Here is a 24,321-nt window from a genome sequence, read left to right on the forward strand (position 1 = left end):
TCCTCATAGGGGAGGTGCTCCAGCCCCCTGATCATCTTAGTCGCCCTTCTCTGGACCCTTTCCAAAACAGGAAACAGCACGAGCTCCTGTGGATCCTGCTACCATCAGCCCTGAGCAACAGGTTGTTTTTCTGCTTGCACGTATGGGTATAATCATTCTACTCCCCAAGGTGGGGAGTCCGGGAGCCTTCCTATTTCTCCCTGCTTTTCCATGATCTGAGAAGATGAAGCCTGGTTCTGATTTCAAGTTTAGAAAACCCTGTTAATACCCAGTGATCCTTTTAACCAAATTTTTCAATTGCTCTCAGAAAAAAAGCACAAAACCAAACATGTCACTAATATGCATGCTTTTAAGAGTATAAGAGAAGCCAAATGTGACAGTACGCTCATGCTGGTGGCCAAAAAGAAATATTTTCGTATGCTTCCTCTTTGTGCTTTGCATTTACAGAGCAGCACACTCATTCTTACCTGTATGCAAGTTGGGAAAATGTTGTGTGTTGGTCATCTTCCTTCTGACCTCTTCTCCTTGTCCCTTTTTATCTCTCCATCCATCCATTGTGATCTTTCCTTTTCCTCCCATGCAACCCAGCCAAAAAGAGCCCAGCACTGTTTCCTATCAGCCAAAGATTTCCAGAAATTGCTAGGTGTATACGCACTGTCCCAGTCTGTACTCCAGTTTCCTTACCTCTCCTCTCAATGCTGTCCCTCCTTCACCAGTGGCCTCCTTGTTGGCCATGGGGGTTTTCCAGAAAGATCAGTGGACTCACAGCAACTTCTGGTAATTATGAGGCTGATATAGAGCTCCTCCTGGATGCACTCTAGGCTACCCAGCTTCACTCCCAGGATAAAGTCTTGCTTGAGATTGGGCACTGGAGTCACTGACAGGGGACGTGGGGACAGGGGGATGCCTGGAGCATCCTGCTGCCCACTAGCAGAGCCTCGCTCCCTACCATCAGTAGCTTTCATACATGTTAAAATCTAGAGCATCAGTATGTCCTTGGCCACACTGCTGCTACTGTTAAAATGATCTTGCAGCTGCCATTTAGAGGTCTGGTGCTATTATAATACCCGATCTTGTGAAGATGGATTATGTTCAGCTGTAAATCAGGCTTCTGCCTACCCAGGGCATGTTAATGCCCAGACAACTTGTGTCTCTCTGCTTACCACAGCATCATCTGAAGGCCTGCTATCCTTCTCCTTCATCCAGCAACCTTCACCTCTGCTGCCAGAACCACCTAGCCACAGATACTACCAACTTGTACCTATTTGGCACTCCCAAACCACACAGGATCCAATGAAAATAAACTGTGACTTGCCAGGAGATGAAAGCATTTACCTGTTTGAATAGACTCAGCAACCAATTTTAGCCAAGAGCAGGATTTTGCTCTATTTTTTGCAGTACCAAAAAATAATTAAAAAAAAAAAAAATTAAAAATCCAGCTTGTATTGTCACTTAGAAACAATCAACAGCAGCAGCAAAGTATGGAAAGGTTGTCAGGAATTGAGAATGAGTATTGAGCAGTCTGGTTCTCTGGAATGAACAGCCTTTGGTAAAACGTTAACAAGAGCTCCCTAGCAACAGTAATATTTAAAAGCAGACTGCTTTCCAAGCCCATAAGGTGCCCTGTGAGCAAGGAAACTGCTGTGAGCTGTGGCAGGGCTGTGTGGGGTGCTCCAGGCGCTGCATTCTCGATGTGGCATCGGGTTACAGCACAATAACGAAAAAAGCTGCAGGGGATTTGCATGCACAACTAACACACATACCTCTGGTGTTCCCATTGTTAGGCCTATGCAACTAAGATGATCTTCAGATCAGATGTAGCTTAGAAAATTTTAAATATCTGTAGCTGAGCAGTCAGGTAATTGTCCTTTTAAAGTTAGGATCAAATCCTTCTCTCCTAGACTGGACTGAATTCAGTCCGTCCAGGATGTAAATAGCACAACTCCAAAATGACGCTGGGATTATGAGTAGCAGCGTCTCTTTCTTCCTCCCTCTTGTCCTCCTTTCTTTCAGAACAAGAGCAGTGTGTGTGCAGACAGTGTTCATATTTGTGCTGCCGTCAAGAGGTCAGTGACATGATATTGTAGACTTTGATTTTGCAGTCTTGCAAAATCTTGCAGATTTTGCAGCAAATGACTTCTAGCTGAATAACAGAGAAAACAGTTTTGCTGCCACCTTTTAAAATGCATCACTGTGCCTCGCAGATTTCAAAATGATGCATGTGGTGAAATTACTGTTACAGAGTGAATGGTGAAAGCACACCAGAAATGCAAACCAAAGGTTCTTTCTGCTTTGCAAGGAGTGCCTACAGATCACTGATTTGGACACAATGAATGTAATTTCCGTTAAAAATAACTATGAACTGAGTTCCGAATTTAATATATCATGCACCAGAATGACCTAAAAACTCATCACACCAGGAAGTGGGTTAATTACAACTTGCCACCAAGCCCCTGGTATATTTCGAGTATATGGAAAATGTATTTCTATTTCAGACACTGACTTCTTTATGAAACTGTGCCAGGATGTCAGCAGGCTATGTTCGGACTCTCTGACAGACACTCTCAGCAGCATCAGTTTTCTGGAGGCAGTAGTAATTATCAAATCTATTCGATAGACAGACAACCATCAGACATCTGTATATCCCAGACGTACAAAAATATCCCCAGCCAACCATGTGGCTACCAATGGATGTGTTCAGACAAAAAAAGTTCAAGAGAAGTGCCTCAGGCCAGATCCTCAGCTGCAGAAAATCAGCAACCAGCCTTCCTTGCACTGTGTGCCTCTTCTTCAGAGGAAACCCCTGCCCAGCCATCACAGGGCAATGGGAGGTCACAGGAGGAACGGGCTGGATGGAAAGAGGAAGCTTCTACAGGATTTTAGGGACAGGCCTGGGATGACCACATAAGCTCCATACAAGATGCTTTCTATCTCCAAAGGGTCAGAAATGGATATGCAAAAGAGGCTGCCTACATCCCTTCCATCCTTACTTCAGCTTATGCTGATGGGGTAGATAGCTCTTTCTATGGGGATGCAGAGTGACTGAACGGTGCCTGGTCACTGGGTTTAGGCACTGTCCTGCAGTTGTCTGTGTAATATACATGTAACACTGTTACTGAATGAATTAAGGTCTCTGTGACCTTAAAATGGAGGATGAGAACCAAGATGCAAGACCAGAAAGATAAATATTACCTAGGAATAGTTATGTTTTGAAGTTATAAGTTCACTTTACAAATGGTTGCGAACTTCGCAGAAGGTCTGATTTGGGACTTTCCTGCCCTGTTTGTTGTGTGACCTCACTGGAGACCACTGCAAAAAAAAGGAGACTGAGGAATTCCTGGCAGTCAGGTCCCAGGATGAGGCCACTGCTGAGTCCTGCAGCTCTGATCAGCTCTAGGCAGGTGGTTCTGCTGGAAATGATCTTAGAGGCAGAGCAGCCTCTGATTTAATGGTCTGTATGGTGAGAGGCGCCCGAATGAGAAGAGAGGGAAGACTACAACAAAAGCAGGAACCGGACGGTAATCTGATCTGGTGCTTTTCACCTCTAGGTCATCAATTCAAATCTAGCTGGTTTAGGAGTAGCCAAAAATTATTTCCATATGGGTCAAGAGAGATGCATGTGAACAGAAGGGTTGCTGTATCAAAACAGACAAGATAATCTGGAGGTAAACAGTTGTACAATAGTTAACTGTGTGGAGAAGTCTGCAAGGTATAAAGCTGAGTAGTACCTGGCCAGTTTATATCCTTGGATTGTGAAATCTAGATTTCTTTGCAAATAACTTATAATTTATTTTGGTCTCCTAAAACGTAGTCTTTTTTCTTACACTGTACCTAAGAATAATGAACCTCCCATTTGGCATTCTCAATGGTCTGTTTGTGCAGGAGATTATAGATAGGCATGTATATATGACATTTGCTTAACAGGAACCAGTCTGTGTGCTGTGTGCTGTGTGCTATCCGTGTTTATCAACAAACTATCAGTGCTAAATTTTGTACTAGATTTATTCTGAAAGGTAGAAATGTTGCTGCTTATTATTTTAACAGAAAAATGCACAGTGTGCTGGGTGAAACCTGAATAAAATGCATCAGGAAAGCTTATCACATGCATGATGGACGATAATAAAGTAATGGGGAACCAAACAGAACAGAGATATCATTTAAGAAGAGCAGTCAGCAGCAGCAGATCCTTCTGCATCTGAGATGTGGGACTCAAATGTATTATTTTAGCTAAGTGCACCAATGTAAACTTTGTTTATAGTATTTAACAACAGACACAATTAAATGGGCATTTCATAAGCTTCTCTGCCTTAATTATTTTATGGAAATGCAACTGGTACTGACTGAAAAATCATAAAAATTAGCATCATCTATCAAGAGCATTGAACTAACAACTATTCTGCCCTGAATTTTGATTATATCCTTGATAAACTCAATGGGGTATTGTAGTGCTTGAACTATCAGCACAGCTAGCAGATGAAGAAAAATTACACTGTTTCCCTTCCTGTTCTCACCATTAGATTTGTACTTCTAAGACATTCAATTGTGGTGGGAAATCTCTCTGAGGAAGGTTGGGTCGAAGTAATTGAAAAAATAATGAAATATACTAGTATAAAATAAGGCCGAATTGGATTTTCGATACTTTTATTTCACAGTTTTTATCCTCCCCAGATGCAAAACCGTTGCAAAGTAGCAACCCACAAAGTTTTTGTAGTGAAAGTAGCTTTTGTAGGCAGAATGTATGAAATCCTATCCCCACTGAAGTCAGTCTGTTGGCTTCCATTGCATATATATGTACCTGACTGGATATATGTGCCAGTGCCTGAATTTTCAGGCTACCAAAAGAGTAATGTGAAACAGTGTGTTTTGGATTTGCCAATTAAAATATGAAATTTCAGTGCCAGTCAAATAATTATTAAAAGTCACTTTGTGTACTTGGAAAACTGTGATGCTTTCTGCTCTCCTCCACAAGTGGAATAGAAGCACTATTTACTTTGTCATCACCTAAAGTTATTGGTGTAGCTCCTGAGATGTTGCAGGGTTTTCCAGCAGCAGTCAGGGGAGGTCAGTTTAATAAGCTAATAAATATTTTTTGAATGACCTGACTTTGTATTTGGTATAAAGAACTCTGAGTAGTGCCAAGTAGGATAGAAAATAAAGAATAAAAGTTCCAGAGATTTTGCCAAAATTCTCCACAGATTACTATTAGCCTCATTTATGAGACTGCACAGAGGACTGTGAAATCTCCTTTGAACTCTTAGGGCCAGATGGTTTTGCTGTTAGGTCCTAATGACCCACAGCAGTGTGTGTACACTGACGCCACAGTTACCAGTTGGCTGCAAACATGGGGTGTGGGCAGGAGAATTCATGACCTGTCCTTGCAAAACACAGGCAGTTCCTGCTTGGGCACAGGGGGAGCCTCTCCTTGCTAATGATGCTGTAAAAAGCTTTTCTGCTCACCTCTCTTAGGGAAGATAATTTCTAAAGCAAGTCATGAGCATTCCGGCTTGGAGGAGTGAGTGACAGGCACAGTGCCCTATGCAATTCTTCTGATGGCCATGAAGCCATAGAAAGGCAAAGAGGCTCTCATGGGCTTTGTAGACCTGCAGTCCCAGCATTGTATCTCAATGCATTCTCAAAGAGTGAGGGAAAGGCTGGACTCAAACCAATTAAAGCTGTAGGGCTGAGCAGTAGTTATGGTGCTGTCATATGGAACTGCTTGGAAGACATGATTTATTTTGGATTACATTGGTTTCAACTGGTATAATATGAACTTCCTGATTTTTCTAGGATATGTAGACAAAAAGTCTAAATATGGTTTTACTCATCTTTTAATTTAGAACTACAAGTGTTTTGGTGACCTATGAAATTATTTTAATGATCTCTGCACAACACTGAGCTGTCAGCACTATAAATGTCATCCCAACTGGATGTTAGTTTCCATCACGGTCATTTAGCCTCACCAGCAGAGCTACCTCCATGTGAATGTCTTCTCTGTGTCAAGCTGTGCAAAAGGTCACAGTTGCCAAGAAGCATCAGTCAAACATCTTCATAATACTCCATTTAAAGAGAGAGATGCCAACACAACGTCTAGGAGCATCGTGACTGCAGCTTGCCCTTGGAGCTTCAGGCACAGCAGTCGGTGAATGATTTGCATGCAGACCAGTGTTTTTATCTCTGATCATTAAAAATGTGTTCCAGCGTAGCTCATCTTAGCTGACATAGGCTTACCCTTAACTGTCCCTATTATAGCACTAGGAAAAGTCACAGGGTAAGGGGAAGCGCTCCAGAGAAAGGCAAGTGTGACAAATTGAATTTGATACAACTTTTGACTGCTGGTACAAGATGAATATGGGCTCGTCACACGAGGCTGCTCTTTTGTTCTTATAAAGAAGGCAGTGAAGTTGTTTGACCGGTGTCTGCATTTACCAACAGAGAGAGAAGTTATCTGATGGTATCATTTTTGTCCAACAGGGAATGCCTGAGCCAGGTTTAGGCTGTAAGGATGCTTCTAAGATACTGACAAAGAGTAAAGTGACAGAATTTGAAAATAAAGTGAGGGGTGAGGTGACAAAGGAGGTGTGGGAAAAGTATGTTGTAGAACAATTGGGCTTTGAACATTCAAATCTTAAAATCGGTGTTAAAACTCCCAAAAGGTTTGTATACGTTGCTCTTTAGGTGGTTAATTTTTTTCTCTTCAGAGTTGGGGATCTTATCACAAAGTTCAAAATTACTGCATTTGTCTTATCCCACATTTACTTAGTAGTTTAAACGTGGCAAAACATTCTGCTGCATTTTGGATTTCTTCTTGAAATATAGACAAGACATGGTCACAGGATTTTTCCAGCACTGTTGCTTGGTCTTTCTGCCTCATACAGATTTGAGAAAGTTACTGAAGATTGCCCTGCACTTGCATTTGATGTAAATTTGATGTAAAAGTTGATTTTGTATATATGAAATTTCAGCTGATATGGATTCGGTGTAAACTAGCTGTTTTTCCTGACTTGGGATAAAAATAAGATGTGGAAGCTGTGTGTTTCACAGAACTCTGCATGCATATCATCACTGAAATAAGTGAGGCAGCCTCTGGCGGTGCAGGAGACCTGCCATTGTATTCTGTGGGCTCCTGGGGGGATATGTAATAGTTCAGAGCCCTCATGTCTCATGTACAACTTCATTTTGCTCCAAAGCACCTCTTTAAAGCTCCTTCTCCTTGGCTTTTTGTGGTTCTAGTCTTTTCCATACATAACCAAGACAATCTGTCTTTCTTCCCTTTCTTCCCAGCTAGTTGACATGCAGTTGCCACAGCCTTTTCAATCAGAGGTGTCTCCTCTGAAGCCCTGAAAAGATCTCTTAACTCAGTGAACACAAAGCTTAGCAAGTAGAGGCGTTTGTATCTGTAGTGTGTGAAGAAGGTTCCAAAGCCATCACGTGCACAACAGTTAATGAAATCAAAGAGACTGCCTAGGAAATGTTCCATTCTTCCTGCGTGCCCTGGTTCTGCTGGCTTGGGTTGGCCCCAGTGAGGGTGCATGCACTGTGGTACCCAGTGCCCATACCCAGTAGCCCTGTGTCCAGGGCTCATCCAGGGGATGAGCAGTGCCCTGTGTGCCATGATACAGCCATCACAGCCACCGCCCTGGGCTTGGCAGGAGCAGCACGGCTCCCACGCGCGGCAGTGTGCCACTAATCCTGGCGAGGAGCTGACCCAGCTCCTTGTCCTTCAGAACTGTGTTTCTTCCATTTAAGGGAGAAAGAACACGCGCTGTGCTCTGCTGGAAGCCTGGCTGGCAGTGAGCAAACGCTGTCAGGGAGCTCCTGACATGCAGCACTGAGATAGCAGAGGTCTCAAATGACTGGGATTCCTGCAAGCCTTGGTCAGTATCACAGACGGTTTCCAACTGGGCAAAGTACAATATTTTCCCTCTGCTTTTTATGAATGGCCGTACAGTGTGGTGCTTGAGTCAGAGTCCTCCGCAAAAGCCATTCATAAAAATAAAAACAAAACAAAACAAATACACACAAAAACTTTCTAGGTCCAATCTGGAGCCACTGGGTGCCAGAGGCTGGGAAAACACACTGGCAGCTCAAGCCCCAGCTATCACTGAAAGCATTCAAGGGGCTTTCTGGTGGTCTGAAAAGTATGAAGTGCTGTGTGGAAGGGCAGCTGGTAGAATTATGGTGACACATACTAGGCACAAAGCCAGGGCTGGCCTTGTTTCAGACATTGTCTTTCCTCTCATTGAAGTGTCAGGACCTAATTCATGGAAAATTTGGTGAGTTGGCAGCTCTTTCAGAAGATTTCATTGAGCTACAGTGTGTGAGAGTCACATGAATGCGGTGCACACAGCCAAAAATATATGGGGATTTCTGAACAGGAGAAAGCAGTCAGCCGCTAAGAATGTCTGCAGATTTCATAGGGCTTGGGAGTAAACGTACACAGGTGTAATCAGCAGGCAAGGAAAAGAAAACAAAGCAGAAAAACCTTTCAGATTACTGAAGAGCTCCGTGAATTCTGCAATTATGGAGGATTTCTTTGAAACAAATAATTTCTTTGTCTAGGAGTAGCAAATGCCTGTAATCAGTTCAGGGCTTGCAGCCCACCTGGAAAAGGTGTCAGGAAAATGCGTGCCTTGCTAATCACTTCTCCACTGCAAGGGAACTTAACGGAAAAGGAAAGGAAAAGATCCGCCTCAAAGTCTAAAGACAGACCCAATCACCCAATCATTGCTTTCTTTTTTTTTTTTTTTTTTTTTTTTTTTTTGTTAATTATTTATGTGAAAGCAGAACTTAGCGCCTGAGGCAGAGGTACAAAAATAAAACAGCAATAAGATTCCACTGAATTAGAAAAATGACTGCAAATAAACAAAGCATCTCTTGTTAAAGTGGGATGCTGGTGGTGGGCAGTCTAAATTGAATCAGTTACATTTAATTTACATTTTCATCGATCCTTCCCACTGAAATACTGCTCTGAAAGGCCAGTTACACTAAACTGTTTATTCAGAAATATTCCAGTTATTTCCTACTACACTGTCATGAAAATTAGGTTTTTGGCTATCTGGAGGGACAGCATGTTGGCTTCTGCCAACTAAAGTCATGGCTGGGATTAGGAACAGGCAGGAAGGAAGGGCAGGAAGAAAATCATTGGGTGCCATTCATATGCTTTGAAAACAGAAGATCCTGGGGGGTGGAGTGGGGGAAAGCTGCTTTGCCCCACTGAAATAAGAAGAGCCCTTTTGTGCTCAGGGTGTCAGGATTTCTTCCCTTATCTGTGATGGTATTGTTCCGTACAGCTCCTTGCACCCACAGGGGTCACACCACCAGAGCCGTGGTGTATTTTAAGTATGTGGATGTCAGCTCCCTAGCTGGTACTCCTCCTCCTCCCTGCGGCTCCCTGCGGCTCCAGGCGAGGAGGTGGGATGAAGGGCCCTGAGTGGTATTCCCAGCTTGTCTGGGACCTTGTTTCCCATTTCCAGGTGGGAGCAGCCAGCTCCTCAGCACCTGGCTGTGCCACCAGCTCCTGCATGGGTTGGTGGACACAGCCCCGGTATCTCCTGCTCATATGTCCAGCCACCCAGTGATAGGCATCCCAAAACTTTCCCAAGAAGGTTGTGAGGCTCATCACCTCTTCCATTTGGAGCTCCCAAGCTAGAGCTTCCTGGGGCCAGAGGCACGTTCACCTTCACTGCTGGCTGCAACAAGGCTGGCTTTGGTCTGCTTTGGGAACAGGTCCCTCACCTCTGTACAAGCAGGTCAGGAAGGAGGGCTTACACATGACTCACTTTACACACTAAAGAGTGTGGAAGAGGGTGCACAGCATAGTATTCATGGAGACAGCAAAATCTGACTATAGAACTAGGCTGTATGAAGTAATGCAGCAGAGTAAATCCAGCCGTGCCATAGAAGAGCTGGAAGTCACAACATGATAAATTAGACCTCACTTTGATTTTGCTTATACAAATTTGACATATTCTACAGCCAGAGTAATCAGAGCAAGGTCTTGATAAGTGTAGGACTCTAAGAGCTGGGTGCCTTCATCACTCCAGTTCTGAATGTACATTTTGCCTGTGTTTTATTTCCTATGCTGAATGGAAACTTCAGTGAATTTGCTTCTCATCACGCCTTCTTTTTTTGACTTTTCAGCCTCAACAAGTGGTTCAAAAGAAGCCTGCTCAGGTAAGAAAAGCCGATTTAAAATCCTTGGACTACCTTAAATTGAATACTCTGTCAATGTTTAGACTGGTCTCATTTACTGTAAAGAGTGAAGGGAAATGCATCAATAATATGAAGCAGGGGATAGCTGCTGGCTTCTTGGGCAGAACCACTCACGCAAATCATGCAGTAGCCCTCGGGAAGGAGAGGAGGAGCAATAGAGCTACAACCAGAGTGCTTGCTAGGACATGTCCTCCTGCAGTTGCCAAGTGCTAATGGCAACACAGCCACATGCATCTAGTGCAAGTCTGACTTGCATCTGTGTGTGCCCTGAACCTGAGTAACTGATGTCTGCTTAAAGGAAGGAGGGACACAGGTGTGAAATCATTCTCTCCACTGGTCTGAATGAGTCTTTAAATCCTGAGTAAAATAGGCTGAACTTGATAATTAAACTGGATTCATCTTTAAGACTAACACATTTGAAGATATTCTGTTGAATGGTATTGTTCTTTAATATCTTAGGTAAGTTGTAATGAAACCAGTCAAACACACTGGTTTCATGGCTTCTTCCATTTTATTTCGCCAGGGCACTCATGTGAAAAACAAACAAGCAAACAGAAAATCAAAATGAAACAAAACTCCACTAACTCTTACGTAACTTTGTTACATATGCTCCAGCAGGGAAGAGGTGTGAGCATGGGAGCAAGTCTGTCCATCCCTACTTGGCAGGCTCCATGGGGCAGAACTACCGTTCCTTGGTGAATATGAATGATTGCTGAGTCAGGAGCAGAATGGGCTATTGCTTTTCTGGAGAGAAGTCTGCTTTCAGAAGGGAATAATACTTTCATTTTTCCACCTTATGGTTTTAATACATTATTGTACAGTGTGCATTATAGTAATGTCTACTGCAATCTGAATTAAGAGCTGTTACATAAGAAACAGAAAACATCCTAGCTGTGATTTGAAGGGGTGAAATGATGTAACTCCCTAAAGTATGTGTAGGAGTCAAGTTTCTACAGAAGAAATCAATACGCTCACAGCAGTGGTGAATCAGTGGCACTGGCAACAATACTAATGCCTCCTAATAGCAGAGATAACATTCAAGATGAGTGTTGCAGTGTCTTCAAGTGAGGTAAGTTTTGCAAGGAGAGTTAATGTCTTTTATTAGGCCAGCTCACAGAAGAAATGCAGCACCAGTCCCTGAGGACTCACCATCTACAGCCTTCTGACTACAACACACAATTCAAAACACACTGAGTTGTTCTAATAAAAGATATTTCCTCTCCCTGGTCTCACTTACATCCTTCAACTGCGAGGGCTGCAGTCATGCTGTTCCTCGGATAGCCTGGTAGTAAATCTGCTGGCAGGCACAGAGCCAGCCCTTTCCTCCATGGCACTGGGGATGCAGGAGGCTCAGACCGTGCTGTGCAAGGGAGGCCAAATCCGGGAGGCAGAGATGGAGGCTGTCTGAGTGGTAATGGAGTGTGAGCCGTGGCACAGAAAGGGAAGGAGTGCCTGGGACCAAGGCTGAGTTGGGGTGCTGGAGGATGAAACGGAGCGCTGGACTCCCATATTCTGATAGAAGAACGAAGTAATGGCAGCTTTAATGATTGAGGAGTTTGAACGGAAACACTGAGATTCCCAGGATGGATCTTCCCATCCTTCCTTTCCCAAAGCAGTGGCTGTGGTTGTCATGCCATGGGTGTTTCAGCCAGCCGGGTGCAGCCGCTGCTGCATCTCCCTGGTCAGACAGCAAGAGGTGGAGCCCTTTGACATCCCCATTAGTAATGGAAACATTTGCATAGAAAATTAGAAGGCATGAAAGAACACATAAAAGGAGTGAGAGGGCTTTTTAGCAATCCCTAGTCATCACAACAGGACTAGTGGAATTAGTCTTTAAATTATTTGTGTGCCATGTCTTCACTCAGAGAACATTTCTTTTCTTTAATCCTTGGCCTGAGGGATTTTCAGTGAAATCACTGACTCGTCTTTAACCCTTCCTGGTCTAGCTAGGCCCTGATCCCACACTCCTGCTTACACAACACTGCGGTTTTGCTGGCTGTGGGTGCATGACGGGGAATAAACTTATGGCTGAGAGCAAGCATTTGTGGCAGCATCTTCCTGAGGCTGGGAGAAGGAGGTAAAGCAGTGTAATTCCTGGGACAGCCAGGAGCTTCATGACGCTGGACTGCACTGCAGTCCTGTAGCTTTTCTCCATTCTCTTTTACACTACCAATTTTCCCTTTAAAGGAGGGAGGTTCAGTCTCGGAATTAACAACACGAACATGAGCTCATGCAGGCTTCCTAATCTGAGCTGTCTAAGGAAATAATGATAAATTATATAAACATGGGGACTACATGGAAGTTCATGGAGGATAATGTAAATCTTACTCTACATACAGAGGAATCTCTTCCTTTTCCATCTGTTTCCTTCAAAATATCCTCCCAGATGGCTTTACCATGTGGCAGTCTGGATTAAGTTAGAAATGTATCCTTTCTTCATCAGTGGGGACTGAAGTGGCTGCGGTCAGGAACCGCTGTGTGACAGTGATCGTGTACCCCAGTCTGCCACGGTACAAGCAGCAGAAGCTTTATCCCTGAGTGCAGCACTTCAAATATTTGGCCTTTTCTAAAAGATTTCTGTGAATGCTAGTTTACATCACTGTTGCTGTCATTCCTGCTCCTACTGCATATGCCTTTTGGTTTTGTGTTATTTTTAAAAATGTAGGAGCTGCAAAACCGGATCACATTCTCCTTCCATTGATAAGAGTTTCCTTCCCATCACCTTTTCCCAGGTTTTAAGCATTGCACAGGACTCCCTCATGCTCTAAATTTCTTTATAAATATCTGCTGCTAGCTTAGGGCCGTACAGATGCCTTTATAAACTTCTGCAATATTTTCAAACATCCCCAGTGCTACGAAGAGTGACAATCATGCAGACAGCAAATGCAACTGTAAATTCAGCTGGAAAGCTTTAAATAATGTAGTCTGTACACACCTCTGTGATGTTCGCTGACGCATACGCTCACACTTCCGTGGGGAAATGAAGAAAAGATAGTGAGCCTGACTGCATGCCATCAGGAAGTTTAGCACCTTCACATAAATATGTGCCTAAACCTCAAAAACAAGAAACTCTCTTTAAATCCACCGTTTCTGAAGAATGGGCAGCCAAACTTAGTACAAATGATGAAGTAATATTACCGAGCTGTGCAAAAAAAACAGCCCCAAAACCGATTTCTCCCTTTCCTTGTTTTTAAGCTATTTGTAGCAGCTGTAGTCTCTGCCATATGGGAGAGTTACACTCTTAAGTAATACAAAGGAAATAGATATTTTTAGGAAAACATCATGAAAGCTATCAAAGTTTTCTGAAAACAGGACATGTTTTATTTTTATCGTCCTGGAGAGGAGAAATCCAGTGAGTGTGGAACAACCCTTTGAAAATCTTTTTATAATCTCTTCAGGAGGTCTGTTTAAATCTGAAATCCATGCAGTTTCTTGAGGTTGTGTCAGAGTCTGACAGGCAGCATATTGCTCCAAGCCCAAGTGTAATTTTCTGTTTTACACTAAGTGCATTAGTTGCTCTTAAAACAAAACAAACAAAAAATTAAATCCTAACGAGAATAAGACCAAAAAATATTGCTTTGTATAGGAAAGCAAATGCACGTTCTTTGTGTTTATTCATCTTACTCAGTTCTTAGTCTTGATAGCAATTAATTTATGCATATTAATTAGTCATAATACATATGCACCTCACAACTTCAAGTTATATGTGCTCCACATATATACACATATATACAGCTGACCCATCACATATACACTCAGTGTAGGACAAACAGTAAATCCTACAAGTGTCAGACAGACTCTGCAGTCGAGGAGCTGCACTGATGATTCACATATTCATGTGCAGCTCAGAAGCATCAGACCTCGGGAGTGCAGCTGAGAACAGGAGACATGATGCTTGTGGAGCAGCTCTGACATGCTGGGATGCCCTAGTGCCTGCTGTGCCCACGTGCTGCATCACCTCTCTGTGCCCTGCAGAGTATCTGCACTTCCACAAGACTCTCTGTACCTGCTACACATCACACAGGTTTTTTTTTTCCCCCTCAGAGTGAAATGTGATAGAAGGACTCGAAAGGTTCAATCTAGCAAGGACTCAGGGTTGAAAGAAACTGTTGGTGTCACAAAAAGGCTGGCAAATGACTCACTGCCACACAGGCACATTCATATCTCTGAGGGAACACATGGCACTGCTCAAGCCCAACCTACGTCCTGCCCACTGGGGAGCAGTGCAGCTTTTCTCATTGTAGCTGTGGCTCTCGGAACACCTTTGCCCTAGAGGATAACCTGGTACCCTGGGTTTTTGTTCCTCTTCCCACTTCCTCCAGCAAGTTGTGTTGTGTGTGCTATACTTTTTCTGTGTTTACTGATACAGAGAATTGGGAAGTTGTCAGTTTCCAGAGGGAGAAGACTTTACTTTCTGTATGTATGTGGAATTTTACACTTCCAACATAGGGTGCGTGTGTGTTTTTCACACTACTCCCGAACATCCTCTGAACGATTGAGTCGCCTTTCTTTTATCACTGTCATTTTTAAAGCAAACACTGAATTTTTCCCAAAGATGGTTGTAGGAACCACCTTATATGTTCTGGAAGCCCTCGGCACCATATGCATGCATGCCAACATGTGGGTATTACAACTCAGTGAGGCTGGACTCGCTGTACCTCCTCATGCATTCCCATCAGGACCAAGCACTGGGCCCACAGTGGGACCTCCAGATCAGTGCTCTCCTCCCACACCTGACAGGGCACAATGCCTTTTGGATTTTTGCATAAATAACTTCACGATGAGATAACCTGTTTGCATTGACCCTTTTCCCATATGTGTCCCTGGAAGGTTCATTTTTTCCAAAGCTTCACATTATTATCATCACTTACACTTTTTAAATCAATGTATGTTTAATTTTCATTTTTTTAAAGCTTTTGCTTTGGAAAAACCTTCCATATATGGCTTCTGAGTGTTCTTGAAACTTTTTTCTCATTCGAAGGGATTGTTTTAAGAAATGGATAAAAATACCTCAAGAATGGCTCTAGTTTGAAAAGTTGTTACCAATTCTGCCTTTTCTAGCAATCCTTCAGGATTGCTGGCAAAAGAAAAATGCAAAATACAGAAACAATTAAAAATGATACCAAATTTGTGGACTAGAGCTAGAATCCCAGTTTGGTTACCTTACAGAAAGAAAGAGCTTGCAATTACCCTCGGAGTTGTTTGAATTTGATTTTAAGGGGATCAGGAGAAGTCTCTTACTTTCCACATAGTTGCAGTAGATGGAGTCTCATGGGGAGTGCCAGGACTGAAGTCTTACTTTCTTCCTCCTTTCAGGATAGAATGGTGGCAACTGCGTGGTGTGGTTTCCAGAGAAAGATAGAAACTGTTGGTTTATGGTGATGGGGACTCTGAAGGATTTGTCTCAAAAGAAATAATTGAAAAAGTAGATTTAAAAAGAGCACAAGTTTCTGAAACAAACACAAAAATGTGTGGGGAAAAATAAAGAAGTTCAATATCCAGTTTGATGAACAGATGAAGCACTAAAGAATGAGGGTTAGAACAGGAAGTTGGACATTTCTGATAGCAAAAAGATTGTTTTTATATGACATAACTTGTGAATAGAACCTGAATAGTATGATGCAATGAGATTTCACCTAAATACCCAAATCACTGTATAATTCAGATTTGTGATTTTCATTTATTACATAACCACATCTGAATAACATTTCTGAGACTGCTGCTTCCAGAAATTTGATTTTGCATAAATTAAGGAAGCTGAAAAATTATGTAACCAGAAGAAATCAAAGAAAGAAAAAATGATCTTCAGAACACAAGTATATTCAGGTATTTGGTAACTTTCAGAGAATTAAGAATCAAAAATACAGTGATCATAGGGTGTATGTTGCTGCTCTATAAGATGATCTTTTTTGCATTTTTATAGTTTCTTTTATTGATGGTGGTCTCAGTTCCAGGCTGGCAAGCACTGCCAGCAGTTAACAATTCCACACACTACATAGTGTAGCCACAGGGTCACATTGCACATCAGTTTTATGAAAAGCACTTTTATAGAAATTGATTTTGCTCACAGCTCGTTCAAATATTTTCTTCAATTGAGCTTCTTTCTATCAGTAACAAAAACATAAAATGAGCTCACTTGGCATTTCCAAAAGGAGCAGACAGATGTTTTACAAAGGTAGTTAAACGTAAGTGTACTCCATAAACTGCTGCTTCACTTAACAGCACATCTTTAGATACTCAAATAACCTTTGTAATCCAGCCCTTAATCTTTTTGGTCCAAATGTACCAGGAAATACACAGGCGGCCCTGTTCTCCCACAGAAAGAATCTGGGAGCCTGGCTGAGAAAAGTAGCAAATCTCCGCACCGTTACTTGCTCAGTCTCTCTCTTGAGACCGGAAGACAGCTTCCCTGAACCCAGCAGTCCCGCTCAGCAGCTGCACTGCTGCAGATTTTGCAGGGGAGGAGGGGTAGTCTGTGTCTTGCAGCACCGCAGTGGCTGCAGAAATCACTCTGGAAGTAGGTCCCCTGGAGAGCGGCTCAGTGCATCTCACTCAAGGAGGCTTTCAGGCTGCACATGTTGCCAAGAGAGAGGCATTATCCATGCCACTCACTCAGCTTTGGGCTGTGGTGCAGTCAGTGATTCAGAGGTCAAAGAGCTTCTGAACAAACAGGAGGAAAACAGCTTGGTTATGTCCCAGCTTCATACAGCGCCTACCTCAGTGCTGAGTTCTGCATCACCTTGCTTGGCGTGCCCATGATCTAAATGCAAGCTGAAGTGCTTGTTCCCTTACACTGACTAAGGAACAGAGGTAGTAGAAGAGCCTCCTATGTCCTTTGTATATATCAGTGCTGAACACTTGCAGTGTGCAAGTCCCTTTTTAGGGAGGTCTCACGGTGACTGGAACATCATCTGCTGAAACTGAGATGTTGATGCTTTCATCTCATAAGGAACTTGTGAGCATGCAGGCTGTCGTGTTTTGATGTAACTAAAAAGGGATCAGATCTCCAAAGATATTTTTGCTTCCTGGCTTATTAGGAATGAGCTGTGGGATTCAGAGTCAGGCGTGCTGTAATGTACAGCTTGGAGATGCCCTGGCTTTGTCAGTCATTTCTGAGTCATTTGAAGAGCAGGAGTGTCACATTGCCCAGCCTGGGAGGGGTCTTCTACTCTGAGCAGTCATGAAAAGATTATGTTACCTGTTTAAACATGGAACACACAATTTCCTTGACATCAGCCCTAGCACAGGAAGCAGCCATCTGAATGCAGAGCTGGTCACACATTAGCCAATTCGATACAGACATGCTATCAGGTTGCTGCTCTCTCCCAAGGTATGAGGCAAGGCCTGCTCCTAAAATTCTCCATGCTGAGCACACAGAAACACCCAGAAACTCCAACTATTGGGCAGCTCCACACATGGCGCTCAGAGCAGGTGTTGCTGCTGAGTACTTGAGGGCCAGAGGGTAAGTTACAACTTTCCCATAAGCGAGCAGTATGACATCCTTGTGATTTCTTCATCTCCTACTTCTCTCCCCTTCCTGCCTGGGGAAGAAGTCCACCATGGGCAGAGGATGGCTGTCAGCAGGGAGGCCTTGTGTTTGACCCCGTGGCTGTGACCACAGATGACAAGGGAGGCACCACATTGAGTTCAAAACCTGGCTCTGACTTGACAGAAACAAAAATCTCACTAGTAGCCAGAAGAGACACAGCTGTGATGTGTGCCTGGGAAACACCTCTGAGGAGGATGGCTGGAATGGAAGCACTGGTTAAAAAATGCCAGTCAAGAGCAAATTAAACAGTGCTACTTTTACATACATATACTGTGCATTTTGGCCAAGGTTTCCGAGAGTCATACAGCCAATATTTGGGTATCCAGCTTCATGAGTGTACAGGACTCTAGGAAGGCCACCCCCTGAAAATTTGAATTATTTTAGGATGTTTCCAGAATGATATCCAGAAAGTTGAAACTACCAGAACAATCAGCTGTTGGACCTCAACAAAAATAATCAAAATGCTAATTAGCAAAGATGAGGTGTATCAGAAGGCTGTGCAGACAAAAGCACTCTTTTCACTGAGGGCTTTGTTACTGAGGCTCTCGTAAAGGCTCTATGTCTTTCACAGTCAGCATCATTGTTCCTCCACACCCAGCTGAAGTCACTAAAAGATGCCCTATTTCTTGGCATATATATAAAGTGTCCCAGGGCTGTAATCCAGCTCTTTCGCTCCATTGAAAAACATGGGATTTGGGCCTTATGTAACTCAGATTGGCTTCAGGGTTGTATGAGACAATCTTAAACAAGATACCACAATCCACTTTTAGGAATTGATGCACCTTTGCTTTGCCTGTTCAGGACCATATCAGTTTTGTTTCAAATTGCATGTTATTAGTGAAGTATGCTGTAATGGAGGTAAAATTAGAGGAACACAATGAGATTTGAAGTTAAGACCAAGGAAAACACATTTGTCGTCTGTTAAATGATTTGCTAGAATAGTCATTTACAGTATGTGCATACCAGCAGTATTAAAAAAGATTTGGCTAGGAAAAACAGCAGTATACTCAGCCCTTATTAACTGATATACATCTTTAAACACATTCTGGAAGGAAACATTAAGAAGCCAATATTTTATTTTATTCTAGAGTTTCCATGGCATTGGGGGAATTTTATAAGGTCCCCTTATTGCCTAAAACAACAGTCTTAGAATGGAAGTGTAAAAAGCATTTCACAGTCACTCTGTCAGTCACTGTGGGGTATCTGTGGAATTCGGTGAATTTAGTCCCATGAAATCAGTGCTGCCATGCTATTCTGGAGAGAGATGCATCCTCCCTGGGCAGCCTGTCAGCATATGACACCTGTGCCAAATGTTAGGGCTGGCATGGAGCAGTGGGACTTACAAGCGTGCCTCCTGTCATGAGGCTCACAGAGAAGAACTCAGGCGAAGGATTCATTAAAGTCAATGCAAAATGAAATAAAAAAGGACTTTCTAAAACCACTTTTGCCAGTGGAACTTCCATCTTGCGCTCTTTTTGTGCTACCCCTTTGTGCTGTGACAGTGTGAAGCAAGGCAGCCAGTAAGCGCTGGCTGTTACAGGCAGGCTGCTGTCTGGAGAGGAGCTGTGAGCTCACTGTTGTTGATTGCACATCTGATTTTGTTAGCATGGTGCTGCTGTACTTATGGACAGAATAAAGAGTCAGGAAGCTCCTTAGCAGGCTGTGCAGTGACACATGCTCCCAAGTACTTCATGGTGAAGGCTGCAGGAGTGTGTAGGCATTTTCGGACATTGACACATTGCAAAGCAGTGCACAAAGGACCCACCCTATGTCTTTGGGCTGTCCAATGTCTGTAAGGATCTCAGTTTCCTGCATATGGGACCTAAGTAAATAAATACGCTTTTCTCACAGAGACTGAAAAAAAAAGCCATTCAAAATGACTGCCTATCTCTTGGGTGTTTTAGCACTCACATCACCATAGCAAACTATCTCATGGATTCTGTTTCATTGGGATCCCAGTGCCACAAATGTTAAATTCTTGATGAAGTCAGCTCCTCCAGATGGTGAACATCACCATGATGAAGTTCTGCTGCTGATCCCATTGGAAGGCATTTCTGGAAATGCCAGAATGTTTTCAAAAAAATGTTGGCCAAAATCTCCCTTTAGGAATAACTGTTTCTTATATTAAAACAGGATATGATACTGCAGTGTACTTTTTTTATGTTGCTTCTGATCTGTTGATACAGTCACATTGTTAAGGGCCAATCTCTGATCTCAGGTTTGGAGGGCTATTTGCCACAAAACAACCATGGGAAAAGAGAAGGAGGGGGAAAAGAAAAAAAAAAAAAGAAAAAAAAAAAGAATCACCCACATTCTGCCCAAATTCAGATCTCAGATTTCCCACATCCTGGTATTTAATTTCTCACAGAGTTACCAATGATTGATCTCATGGCAGGATTAGTGGGAAGAAAAATGAGAGCTCCATTGAAACCAGACTTGAGTCTGGAAAGATGGGACATGTGAGCTCTAGGACCCAGGAGATATCAGATTCAGGGCAGCAAATGGCTTCCTCCCACCCTTTCCCCGATAATCATGCTTGTTTTGACTCAAAATTTGGGAACTGAAATCAGAACAGCAGAGGGGCAGTTACAGTATGTTAGGTGGCTCGCCCATCACTTTTACAGTCTCCTGAGAACTGCGTTATATGGTGGGGCATGTACTGTAATTTACATTAGTATTTCTTTAAATTTACGAATAGCAGAATAGATTAAGATTGAGATATAAATTGCAGTAATCTGTCTCGCTCCTAAAAGAAAATGTGTTTTGAACACATATTTCTACCAGAAACCTTTTCTGATTTGATTAAAGAATATAAATGTGCTCAACTGGAAAAGAAACTCCCATAAAAGGCTCTACAATCAAAAGGAAATTTTCGGTATCTATTCAGCTGGACAGGCCCAGCCAGAAAAAGAAAAAGCTTCTCCCTATCGTCGCAGTGCAGATGGAACTTGAAAAGTTGGGTTCCTGCTCTATGCTGAAGAGGACCTTATTTTATTACCCTTCCCAACAGATCATGTGGAGATATTCAAGAAGTTGAAAAATCTTTAAATGCATTGCTCTAAATCCTTTAGGAGTTGAACATGTTAAGATGACAAGAAGTGTATGTCATTAGACCATGACTATCCTTTTTGGATTACCTGGTATTTGTAGATTTATTGGCAAGATGGCTTAAATTAGGGATATATTTTTAGCCTGCAGCGTTACATAATAAAATAGCAACAGAATTTTTTGCTGTAAAAACGAGGAGGCATTGCGGGAGGGGGCGCTTATTCAAACCAACACAAAGTTCTCTGATTTTGCGCTCTTTGCCTACACAGAGAGGTGCTCCACACTTACGCCATCAGTAAGGTTTCAAGGAAAGCATTCCCATTGCCCCATTTTGCTCAAGAGTCATTGCCCTGCCTTTCACTGCAGACCTGCTGTTTAGTCTGAAACCAAAAATCAAACCCAGAACTGCAGCTCTCGAAGTTAAATACTCTGCATTGCTGCCAGCACAAAGCCTCACCAGTGTCTGTGTGGTAAGATCTATGATTAAACTCTTCAGACGTTTTTAAAAGCATTTTACAAGTCTGTTAAGCTTTAGCGTTTTTTCTTTCTTTTTTTTTTTAAAGAAAAAAATAATTTAGCTGAACTGTACCGCAGAGTCTCACATGATCTCTGCAGAACCAAATAAGCAGGCCCAGCTCGCTATCTTTCTGAAATATGTTTCTCATTTGCGGGGACTTTTCGGAGCACAGCTCGGGGAAGGTTGAGCTGTCTGTGTTGAACTCTTTCTTTCACAAGTGGAAAAGAAGTGAAGGGAAAACCAGGGGAGCTTCAGAAGGAGCAGCGGCCGCAGCCCCACTTTGCATAGCCGCGCTCCCTGCAGGCCCAGCTCCCTGTAGCCCCTAGCGCTGGCTCTCCAAGTGGGTTACATGCCCGGCACTGAGCTGCTCGTTCAGGAGACCGGTCCTCGTAAAAATGTCAGTGGAGCACTTCCCCTTTGAAAGGCCCTTTCATCTTACTCTCCCGCAGCCCCTCTCTGGTGGGCAGGCAGGCTTGACCGGGAAGCTGCCGCCTGGCTTTCCCGCATAGCTGGGCCCTAATGAGGTGTGTGCGGCTCTTGGCTGCAGGTTTTCAATCTCTTTCTTATTACTTCAAAGCTGCTGCTCCAAGGCTCAGACAAGTTTGATCGCTTGGCAAAATCTCTCAGCTGGGACTCAAAAGGAAGACGTTTTATTTTATTGTTTATCATTATGGATAGATAGCCGGTCCCAAACCACAGTTGCCAGTGGCTCCATAAATGGAGCCGTATTGCTTTTTTAAGTGATAAAGGATTGGAGGTGAATAACTTCTGACAGTTGCTTCCTGTCTGTAAAAAGCAATTGTTTCAGAGGAAAAAGAAATAGAATAGAAACCTAACAGGCCTTACTTTATTCCCTTTTTCGTGTTCTAAAATAAGAGTAGGAAGCAAAAGGTAAACAACACAGATCTGATCATTATTTCAAAACCAGTCCTGGTGTCCCTTTCCCCAGGTCTCCTCCTTGCCAGGAGCCAGAGCTTCGCCATGGTTCTTCCTCTGCCACTGAACACAAAATATGCACAGGCATCAACGTTCCTTCCAGCACTGCAGGGCTCAGGAGATAGGCAGGCCTGTTTGGGTTTACCTTCATGGACTCCATCATTCTTCTGGGCTCTGTGGTCTCCACTGCCAGCGAAATAAGAGCTTATGCAGTGGCCCATAACATTTCAGTGGACTCTACAAGCCTACATTGGCATCCATGCATGCATTAATAATTAGAGACCATTATTACGGCCTCTTTTGCCTTTAGCTCCAGTTTGGATTTTGGCTCTGAGTGTGCACACAAAGCAGTTTTCTTCTGCTCTAGTTTAAAGCCTCCACAAGAAGTTTGCAAGGGCAGCTCATCAGAGCTGAGGTCGCTCCAGCTCAGTTGTGTATGTTTCTAATGGCACTGCTGCCTTATTTTCTGTGACATTTTGTTTCCTTTCCACCAAAACTGTTTACGACTTGTGGGATTGAAGCACTCTAAGATGAAGTATGTCTCTGTCAGTGTTCTTACAGCATCCATGACTGTTTCAAGAATCATTCTTCACTTTAGTTCTGTTTGTTGTAGACTCTAAATGGTGCTTCCTTGTTAAATTGTTCTAAATAGTACTGAGATTTTGCTGGAGATTTTCACTCTCCTTTTAATCACATGGGGAACAGATTTTTTCAAAGTGTTTTGACCTGCTTAGGTCAAAAAGGCACTTGCTCTACTCATGTGCCAAACTGTGTTTAAGAAATCTGGCCTGATGTGATTTAGACAGACAAGTCTCAGTTTCAAAAGGCTTCACCAGAGCTGGCTTCAGCTCTAAGCAACGTGCTTGTCAGAAACCTCACTGCTGAGTTATGTCAGGGCTGCTCTAAAATCCATGGCAAAATTGGGCATTTGAAACAGGTTTATTCAAGCCCATTTGTAGGAGACATTGAGAAGCAGATTCTAGGTTAGGTACTTTTCAGAATATCTATGCATAGACCACCCTAATTTCTTTCTCTGGAAGTTCTCACTGAGTCCTCCTGGATTTAAAAATCCTGTGTCAGATAAACCTTTTATCTCAAAGTAACCAGAGTCACTATCACTCCATCATATCAAACAGTTCTCCTAGTGGCAGATAAGGTAAGAGATAGAAAAATGTTTTTGTATTCGCTTAATCTAACAAGAAAACTGTTCTAATTTAGAGAGGAATGTCCTGTCCTGTCCGGAAGGGATGCTCTTGAGCAATGTCCTGGTCCCCTTCATTTGCCTGAACCTATAACTCAAGACTCAAAGCTTGGCCTAACCTTGCAAAACACTTCAGCCATTATAGGAAGGCGATCTGTAGGAGTGGTTCATGGGTGTGCAAGGATGGTAACTCCCTCTGACCTCTACAGCTGTTATTGCTCTCAGCCACGTTGTTGGCACTGGTTCTCAGGCTTCTAGCATCGGAGTCTCAGGGCAGCCCCAGCAACTTCACTCCAGCTGTCTCAGGTAGTACACTTCCTCCAGCAGCTGGAGATGTGGATTAAAAAAAGACTAGCAGCCTTTTTGCTAGGTCAAGACGAATTGTTCCAGCAGCAGTGGGAGAGGACACACTTCATTTGCTTAATAAGTTTATGCATTTGAAAGGCCACAGGCTGATCACCTGCAGAACAGTATCAGTATTTTGCTTTATTTCTGCTTACTTTGTATCTCAGAGAACGTTTGACCATTTATATAAAAGTGGAATGACTTCAACAAACAAAAAAATGCATCCTCCGTACAGATTCTGAGTTGGTTGGCATGTTCATAGGCAGTAGAAAACGCAGCTTGAAGTATCTGCTTCAAATCAGAGAGCATGGGGAACAAGAACAAGAACAAGACTGCATATGAGTTTCCAAACCAGTGCTTTGCATACATGCACACTCACAGAGGAGTGCTATTCTCACTGTCTGTTGTGTGTTGCTTTCCTCGCTGTGGAAGCTTTGAGGACATCTCCAGGTTGAAATGAATTTTAAGATGCTTAAACTGCTTGCTCCCAAGAGCATTAGGCAGCTCTGCACA

The 24,321-nt window shown here is 43.0% G+C and overlaps 1 protein-coding gene across 1 annotated transcript in view; it reads left to right on the top strand.

Moving 5' to 3' along the window:
• HMGA2 (high mobility group AT-hook 2) overlaps positions 1 to 24,321 on the top strand; it is a 99,110-nt gene that overhangs the window by 66,583 nt on the left and 8,206 nt on the right. The window contains exon 4 of the mRNA XM_042816003.1: positions 10,141 to 10,173. Coding sequence (XP_042671937.1) covers positions 10,141 to 10,173 — 33 coding nt within the window. The remainder of the gene's footprint in view (positions 1 to 10,140; positions 10,174 to 24,321) is intronic.

Source organism: Centrocercus urophasianus, unplaced genomic scaffold, assembly GCF_019232065.1.
Source record: "Centrocercus urophasianus isolate 14NV4802_14NV808 unplaced genomic scaffold, USGS_Curo_1.0 seq_15, whole genome shotgun sequence".
Taxonomy (NCBI): domain Eukaryota; kingdom Metazoa; phylum Chordata; class Aves; order Galliformes; family Phasianidae; genus Centrocercus; species Centrocercus urophasianus.